At 44.9% G+C, this 9,437-nt stretch overlaps 2 protein-coding genes across 2 annotated transcripts; both read right to left on the bottom strand.

The window, feature by feature from the left end:
- Window positions 1–554: 554 nt before the first annotated feature.
- LOC120720426 lies at window positions 555–2,133 on the bottom strand. The gene is made up of 2 exons (XM_040010103.1): window positions 966–2,133; window positions 555–693 (listed from the first exon to the last, which is right to left on the bottom strand). The coding sequence occupies exon 1, from the start codon at window positions 2,056–2,058 to the stop codon at window positions 1,210–1,212; it is 849 nt and encodes a 282-aa protein (XP_039866037.1). The 5' UTR covers window positions 2,059–2,133; the 3' UTR covers window positions 555–693; window positions 966–1,209.
- Window positions 2,134–2,467: 334 nt separating this feature from the next.
- On the bottom strand, window positions 2,468–7,733 carry LOC120720577. The gene is made up of 3 exons (XM_040010300.1): window positions 6,798–7,733; window positions 2,836–6,689; window positions 2,468–2,601 (listed from the first exon to the last, which is right to left on the bottom strand). The coding sequence occupies exons 2-3, from the start codon at window positions 5,861–5,863 to the stop codon at window positions 2,468–2,470; spliced, it is 3,162 nt and encodes a 1,053-aa protein (XP_039866234.1). The 5' UTR covers window positions 5,864–6,689; window positions 6,798–7,733.
- Window positions 7,734–9,437: the final 1,704 nt, after the last annotated feature.

A 9,437-nucleotide genomic window follows, 5' to 3' on the forward strand; every position in this document is an offset into this window, starting at 1 on the left:
GACCCTGGCCTAATGGTGGAATTGAATTCAGGACCTTCTAGTGAAGCAACAGCGCTAACCACTGTGCCACCATGCTGCCTGGATAGAAAATCATGACCAAAATAAATAAATTAAACAATAAGGGCTATCAGAAACAGAGGCAATGTCCATTGTGCCAAAATGACTTAAAATGATATAATTTCTCATTCCTCCCTAGGGCTCTGACAAAGAGCTTCTTTCTTGATATTGCCTTTACTGTGATCCATCTATGTAAAATTCTCCTAGCCATCTCACAGAAGCTCTTGTTAAAATGAAATTGGTTTTTTTGATCTGTTTCATTCATATGTGGTTTCAAGTACTGATGTAATTTCTTGATACAGTGACCACAAGCTCAGAGCCCCAATGACTGAATCCAGGTAATTCTCTTGGGTCTGTCAAGAACAAAGATATCAAATTTGCTGATTCTGGAATAGCCTGTTGACCCTGGTTCTTACATACAGAGAATGGGAAACAGCAGTCAAATACTACTGCTACTAGTACTAAATCATTCTCATATTTTTATATAGTGTATGTTCTGCCCTCGCACTTAACTAGGCAGACAGACAACCATCATCCCATGTAGAAAAACCACACCGTTGTTCCTTTCTGGTGGATTTATTTGATTGGATGCATAGCATGGCTTTGTCGAAATACATGAATGGATGAATGGTAAAACTGTAAACAAACACAAAATATCCCATGTGAGCTAATATAAGCAAACATTCTTACAATTAGAAGATGCTATGACCTGTTACTATGCAAAGCAAATCAGAACGAAACAAGCTAACAAGCTAACGTTAGCGGTTAGCTAGCGCTAATTAGCGTTTAGGCTAATGACTAATAAAGCACATCATTGAGTCAATTTACTTTCTCAAAATATCACAAACAACACACGGCAGTTAGTGCTAAACATTCACCGGTAAAACACAACATTACTGCCAACTTACAGACTGTGCTGGCTTAAGAGGCAGCATAGGCAGGCACAGGAGTAGCAAACTGTCCTTCTCCCGTTAGACAGGAAGTAATGAGAAGTAGCACTTCCGGTAGAATGTCAAAATAAAATGAACAGTGTGCCAGAAACGAATAAAGATTGCATGAACTTGTATAACACTACATAACGTGAGTGGTGACTCTTAAGGAGCCAGAACACTCCCCGCCTGACATCGGTAAGATGTCACACTTGGACCCAAACTAAACTTGTTGCACAGCAGCTGATACAAGAATAACAACGTCTGTGACTGGCCTAAAGTAAACTTTGGCTTTACCATCTTTCACCACTTTGACTTCTACCTTCCTGACAAGTCCGTCACTACTAGGATGAACCTTTGCAATCACCCCCATGGGCCACTGATTTCTCTTCACGAGAGGATCTTTCAGGAGGACCACATCCCCCTGCTGCAGGTTTGGTCTGGTGGAATGCCACTTGCGGCGGCATTGCAGTGTTGATAAGTACTCCTTACGCCAGCGATGCCAGAAAGAGTTGGCCAGACTCTGAACTCTTTTCCACTGTTGCCTGTAGAGGTCCTTCTCCCCGAAGTCACCTAAGGGTGTTGGAGGTGCACCAACTTTTTGCGTGAGGAGTGTGGCGGGAGTAAGGATGCATGGAACATCGGGATCACTTGACACTGGAACCAGCGGCCGTGCGTTGATGATGGCGGCCACCTCTGCCATTAAGGTGGTCAGGACGTCGTGCGTGAGGGGCCTGGAACCAAGTTGAGCGAGCTGGGAGTCTAATATCTTACGTGCCACTCCTATCATCCGCTCCCAACTGCCCCCCATGTGAGAAGAGTAGGGAGGGTTGAAGACCCAACTACATCCATGATCATTTAGGAAGGATTTAACACGTGGGTCACAAGGAATCCTTTTGTCAAATCCTAGCTCCCTGGAGGCTCCTGTGAAGTTAGTTCCACAATCCGATCTCAATTGCTTTGCAGGTCCTCTGACTGAAAAGAACCTGCGGAGAGCGTTAATGAAGCTAGACGTGTCCATCCCCTCTATGATCTCAAGGTGAACTGCCCTTGTGCTCATGCAGGTGAACATCACTGCCCATCGTTTGCTGCTGGCAAGTCCGCCCCGAGTACGACGAGAGGCAACCGACCATGGCCCGAACACATCTATGCCTAAGTAAGAGAATGGAGGCTCAGCACTAAGACGTTCTGCAGGAAGATCTGACATTTTTTGGAACTGTGTTACTCCCCTTAGCTTGCGACAAACTACGCATGAGTAAATGAGGCTGCTGATCTGGCGTTTACCTCCTAAGACCCAGTAACCTGCGGATCTTAAAGCACCCTCTGTAAGATGACGCCCCTGGTGCCTGACCCTTTCATGGTAATAGCGGACTAACAGGTTAGTTACATGGTGTTTGTGCGGCATAATTAAGGGGTGTTTTTCTGCGGACTCGAGGTCAGAATGAAGAAGGCGTCCGCCAAGCCTCAGGAGGCCTGATTTGTCAAGGTAGGGAGAAAGCTTTAAGAGAGGGCTTTTCTTTGGGATGTCCTTCCTTGACTCGTATTTGTTTGAGCTCCTCTGGGAAGCTTTCTTGTTGGACTGCTTTTATAACAGTCTCTCTTGCTTGCTCAAAATCTGAGGTAGTGAGTTCATGACATATATGCCATCCCTTACATTGTCCGCCTGATTGCTTTACCTTAAAGGTGCGTGCAATGTGTGCCAAACGTGCAACTGCCCTGGTAAGGGACTGCCAGCTGGAGAAAGATTCTAAGTTTGCAGTCTTTAAACAGGGATATGATGTTTGAATGGTGGCAGTGATCAAGGGACGAACTTCAATGTCTGAGTCGGGGTTTTGAAGTTGGAATGTACCTGATGAGTTGCTCTGTAAGGGCTTTAAGGGAAACTCCGGCCCTTTCAACCATGTGCTGGACAACAGTTTTTCGGCAGGTAGAGATCTGGATCCGTGATCGGCCGGGTTGTGCACCGAGGGTACATAGCCCCACTGAGTTGGTACTGTTGCTCGTCTGATGCGTTGCACCCGGTTGTTCACGAAAACGTGAAATCTTCTTGCCTCATTGTAGATATAGCCAAGAACGACTTTGCTGTCGGAGAAGAAGCGCATGTTACTAATCTGAATGTCCATTTCATCTCTGATTAGTTCCCCAACTTCCACCGCTAACACCGATGCACACAGCTCGAGCCTGGGAATGGTAAGATCGGGCTTGGGGGCAAGTTTGGCTTTCCCGAATATGAACGCAAACTCTGTCTCACCATTTTTGTTCGTTAACTTAAGGTAAGCCACAGCTGCAATAGCCTGGGTTGATGCATCACAGAAGACACAGATTTCTCTGTGCTTCGCACCAAGAAAGGAGAAGGAGCAGTATGGCCTTGGGATGCGGATTTGCTCGAGTTGTTTGAGAGCATTCTTCCATTCTGACCACTCCTTGAACATGCCCTCTGGAAGAGTCTCATCCCACCCACAAGTCTCTTTTGTCAGCTCCCGCAACAGTGCCCTCCCCTTGATGCTCACTGGCACTGCAAACCCCAGCGGGTCAAAAAGGCTGTTGATAGTGGACAGAACACCTCTTTTCGTGTAAGGCTTTTCGGTTTGAGAGACTCTGAATGTGAAGGTGTCGCCTTCAATGTCCCAACATACTCCTAAGCTTCTCTGCATTGGAGGAAACTCTGTGTTGAAATCTATGTCCTTGAGCCCGCTTGCCAACTCTACAGTAGAGAATGCTTTCATGACATTTGGGCTGTTTGAAGCTATTTTGTGGAGCCTCAGGTTGGACGCAGCGAGCAGCTCCTGTGTGTCTTTGAGGAGCTTAATTGCCTCTGACTCAGTAGGGAGGGATTTGAGTCCATCGTCGACATAGAAATGTCTTTGAACAAACTGTTTGGCCTCAGAATAGTGCTGTGTGTCGAACAGGTGTGCTGCCATTCTCAGACTGAAAATCGCCACCGCTGGAGAAGGGCTGTTGCCGAACACGTGCACTTTCATTCTGTACTCGACAACTGGCTCTCTTGGGTCATTGTTGCGGTACCAAAGGAACTGGAGGAAGTTCCTGTGGTCTTCTCGCACCTGAAAGCAGTGGAACATTTGTTGTATGTCCGCTGTGACAGCCACCGTTTCTTCTCTGAAACGGATGAGCACCCCAATCAGACTGTTATTCATATTTGGACCTTTGAGTAGCACATCATTTAAGGACACTCCCTGAAACTTAGCACTTGAGTCAAATACCACCCTGATGTTCCCGGGCTTCTGCGGGTGATAAACGCCAAAGAAGGGCAGATACCAGCATTCTTCTCCTTCTTCGAGAGCTGGTGCTGGTTCGGCGTGATCCCTGTCAAACAACCCCTGCATAAAATCCATAAAATGTCTCTCCATCTCAGGGCGTTTATTTAATGTGCGGCGCAACGACTCTAAGCGGCTGAGTGCTTGGTTTCTGTTGTTTGGGAGGCGGGTTCTCGGTGTACGGAAAGGAAGTGGAGCTGTCCAGCTATTTGCATCGTCTTGGTAAAAGTCTCTTTCCATAATTTCCAGAAAGGCTTGGTCCTCAAAGGAAGGGGCTAGCTCTTCGTCCTTTTCACTTTGCTGGAATATGTGTTTCCCTATTTGACATGAACTGTGAGTGTTCCAGGATTTGTTGTGTGACTGCTCTTTGACATGAAAGCTGTTTTGACAGGGTGTTAGGAGACTTGGACGCCCGTTCTCTAGAACACTCGTTCTGTATGTGCCTATGATGGCTGGCTTATGGGCTCCTCCTAGGCATACATCACCTACAATAACCCACCCAAGTGCAAGTCTCTGGGCAAATGGAGCATTGACTGGTCCATTCACTCGTTCATACACTTTGTGCACTTGTATTATGTCTCGGCCTAACAGCAACATAATGTCAGCCTCAGGGTCTAGGGGCTGCATATGATCTGCTAGGTGTTTGAGGTGTTGATGGGCTAGGGCAATCTCTTGCGTTGGTATTTCATTCTTGTTGTCTGGGAGTGAGTCACACTCGAGCAAAGAAGGCAGAGGAGAGCTGAACTGGCCATCAGCGGACTGTATAAAGAGGTTCTCAGCTAAGCGGCCATTTGTAGTGGAAACCCCTGTACATGTCTTAAGTGTGTATGGCGCTAGGTTGCTCATTGGGATGCCAAAGGTGTCGAAAAGATTTGACTTCGCTAATGACCTATTGCTCTGGTCATCTATGATAGCGTAAACCTTGACCTTTTTGTCTGGATGCCCCTTTGGATAAATGTAGGCTTGACATATTTTGGAGCAGGAACGCCCCCCACCTAAATCCCCACAAACTTGAGTGCATGCTGAGCTAGTCTCCAAGTCTAGGCTACTCTCCCTGCCATGCTCCTCCCTGTCCTGGTCTGGGGCAATGTTTTGAGCTTTTGTGTTTTGTGTCCATGGAGCTGGACCTGCATGCAGCGCTGCAACGTGTTTGTTGCTGTTGCACTCTAGGCAAGTAATCTCTTCCTTACAGTCTTTTGCTTGGTGAGCTGAGGAATCGCAGCACCTAAAACAGATGTTGTGTTCTCTGAGGTATGCCTTACGCTCATCTAGTGTCTTTTCCCTGAAACCTCTACACTTCTTTAACGGGTGCGGTTTCTTGTGGATGGGACACAGTTTGTTTGTGAACTCACTCGTGCTGCCTAAGCTTGGTTTGTGAGTTTTGTTTACCTCTGTTTTGTGGACTGCAACAGGCGGTCTTGACTTGGCAAATCTTGTATAGTGGTTGTCGTGAGTTGTTGGATAGGATGTGGGACCTGATACAGTAGACTTAAAACTGGGGTCGTTTCTCATTTTCGCTTCATCTTGTATGAAGCGACAGAAGAATGAGAATGGAGGGAAATATACATCATGTCTCTGCTTGTATTTAGTCCCCTCTGACATCCACCTGTCTTGAAGATTTGTTGGCAACTTATCAACTATCGGGGCAATGCCACGTGATGTGTCCAAATACACTAGCCCAGGTAAAGAGCCGTCTGATTTGGCTGCATCAATTTCAGAAAGTAGGTCGCCAAGTTCTCTGAGATTCTGGGGGTCTTTGTTTGACACTCTAGGAAAGCGTTCAAGTCTGTCAAGGAGCGACTTCTCAATAGCCTCTGGGGTGCCATAACATTCTTGTAGCCGTGTCCAAACTCGACGTAGGCCCTCTGCTGGATTGTTGAGATGGACAGAGCGTATACGTTTGGCATGCTTAGACGACTCTTCTCCAAGCCACCGGGTGAGCAAATCTAACTGTTCGCTAGGCTTTAAGCTTAACCCTTCAATAGCGTTACAGAAAGAAGCTCTCCATGCCCAGTAGTCCTCTGCTCTGTCCGTAAACTTTGTCAGACCATCTGCCACCAATTCTCTTTTTGCCAGAAACTTAGCGAGATTAGCAAAGTCACTGTTCCCGTTGTTGAATTGCGTTGGCTAGAAAGGTGGAGTGTAAGGGGAAAAGCTCATAGGTTGCGGTGTGGTACTTACATACCTTTGGCCACATTTTTCTTGGGTATCAGCAGCTGGTGTCAGATGGCTGCCAATCTCATATTTGATGTCCTGTTGATTTACCTGTGGGACATATTGAGGTGAAGTGGCTGGATTGGGGATTGGACTGATGTCACATTGTTTTATCGGCGTAAAGTGTTTGGGGTGGCAAGTCTTCTCTGCGATGCTCTGGTGAAGAATATCCAAGATAACTCTGTAGTCTGTATGACTGGGTTGAAGCTGGAAGCTGGAGTAGAGCGTGAGAGTTCAGCGCTGGTTGTGAGTTCTCTTGACCCTGTCGTGATTCCCCATATTGTTTTTCTGACACACGAGATGACCACATTTCCCCGCTTACCTCCTCTGCTATTGCTGCTTCAAATACATTGGCTTCAGCGAGCGCAGCTTCTGCTTCCTTTTCTTCTTTTAGTGCTTCTAATGTAGCACTTAACTCTGCTTGCCTCATTTTCACCTCAATCTCCCGTCGTGTAAACTCTGCTCTGGCGCGTGCTGCTTCGGCCTTTGCCCGTGGTTCGACTGCTGCTTTGGCGAGTGAGCTGCGGGATCTGGATGTTGATCGAGAGCAGGTGGACCGTACCTCCAGCTGCTCCTCCTCTGCTGACAGCATAGTGGCGTCTGGGTCAGATGTCTGGAAGACTGCCTCCTGAAGTAACCGTTTCGCCAGTCTTTTTACTGTTCTGCCCTCGCACTTAACTAGGCAGACAGACAACCATCATCCCATGTAGAAAAACCACACCGTTGTTCCTTTCTGGTGGATTTATTTGATTGGATGCATAGCATGGCTTTGTCGAAATACATGAATGGATGAATGGTAAAACTGTAAACAAACACAAAATATCCCATGTGAGCTAATATAAGCAAACATTCTTACAATTAGAAGATGCTATGACCTGTTACTATGCAAAGCAAAGCAGAACGAAACAAGCTAACAAGCTAACGTTAGCGGTTAGCTAGCGCTAATTAGCGTTTAGGCTAATGACTAATAAAGCACATCATTGAGTCAATTTACTTTCTCAAAATATCACAAACAACACACGGCAGTTAGTGCTAAACATTCACCGGTAAAACACAACATTACTGCCAACTTACAGACTGTGCTGGCTTAAGAGGCAGCATAGGCAGGCACGGGAGTAGCAAACTGTCCTTCTCCCGTTAGACAGGAAGTAATGAGAAGTAGCACTTCCGGTAGAATGTCAAAATAAAATGAACAGTGTGCCAGAAACGAATAAAGATTGCATGAACTTGTATAACACTACATAACGTGAGTGGTGACTCTTAAAGAGCCAGAACAGTGTATATGCGATGCTGATATGTATTAACCTTGTTCATTTTATATATTTGTTTTTATTATAGATTGTACAACTATCTTTCCTTGAAATTAAATTCATAACATGCATAACATTGATTTTTTTGCCGTTACTGATGTGACTGGGTCGGTGTCTGCTCAGCTGCAAGAGTAAAGGTGGACCAGAGCAGTTCAGCAAAAGGCAACTTTTTCTTTTAAGTTAATGAAACACCACATATAATATTGTAGAATCGCCAGGTGGTTGGGGTTGATGCAGGGCTGCAGGGTGCATAACTCTAACACTGTAGACTGGGTTTGTATCCAGTATCGGTTTTGTGGTGAGAGATTTTTTTTTTCTACGTGAAGCCAGACCATGAACTTTCCCTTAGTGCAGTTAGTTTGAAAACGGTTGGAGTACCTATTGAACAATATTCCAAAATGAGATTTTTGTGTCAAGATATACACATTGTATTCATAATTTAGTTTTTTAATGTGTATAAATGAACTTTGAAATATATTTTTTGTTGCAATTAGTTATGCGTTTTATGTAATCATAATTTGTATGACTACAGCTGAGTTCTTGACTGAAGATAAAGTTTCTTTTGACCTTTGACCAAAATAAATTAGGTTTTGCCCGAGATCTGCTCTTTTTGTAGACTAGTGTTTGGCATTTATGCTTCAGTTAACAGGTCACGGTGAAAAGAGAAAGACATAATAGAAATGACAGATGACACAGGTCCCCTGGATGAGACAGGTTCTCACTGAGATAGATGACATTTGACTGGAATATTCTACCCAAACATTATGATTTTGTATTTCACATTTTTTATTTCATAGTATCAGACATTGCTAGTCTGCTCATCAGCTGCTGATGAGATGGATAAAATGGAAATGTTGACATTTTTAGTACAGATTCCCACAAAGTGTAGCACGGCACATAAGATGCAACACGAGTTTAAAGTACTTTGGGTTTGAACAAATGTGTATTTGTGACATGGATTTTTAATTTGAAACCCACTCTTCAGTCTGTGTTTGCTGAAGTAATAAATAATCAAATCACTGAATTGGTGAAACTGAGTTCAGATACTGTTTAATAAATCACATCTGTGAACAACCAAACCGTGTTAAGTTTAATTCTGGTGTCTTAGATTTTAATGAACAGTTTAGTTGAAACTTGTGATTTTTTTATCAAGTATTTTTTTCCAGGTCTAATAAAATGCAGCCAGAGCAGAAAGCTCAAAAACTGCAATTTCTTGACTGGAGGCTGAAGAGAGCAAGTGGCAGCCTCTATAGCTGTAAAACAAAGCCCCGACAGGCTCCCGTGTTAAAATCACAATGACATTTACAACCTAGCCCCCCCCCCCCCCCCCCCCAAAAAAAAGCATTGCATCTACTGATAGTTTCCCGTCAGCAACTGTGAATGGGTTTTCAGAACTCATTCACCTGGAAAAGGGTGTTTGGCTACGGCAACACTGATTAACAGGTGACCCAACAGCTGCTAGGGCTCATCTCCACTGTTTCCCTAAACTAAACTGAACTGAACTGGACCTTTTCACTATGTTTGTCCAGTTGGTATTTTTTGGAGAACTGTTTGTTTGTCTGGAATGTAATATTATGGCTTGCGCTGTGGTACAGAGCATCCTAGAATAGGGCTGGGTATCGTCACTGATTTCTAGAATCGATTCAATTCCG

This window comes from Simochromis diagramma, unplaced genomic scaffold, assembly GCF_900408965.1.
Source record: "Simochromis diagramma unplaced genomic scaffold, fSimDia1.1 OVJJ01000585.1, whole genome shotgun sequence".
NCBI lineage: Eukaryota > Metazoa > Chordata > Actinopteri > Cichliformes > Cichlidae > Simochromis > Simochromis diagramma.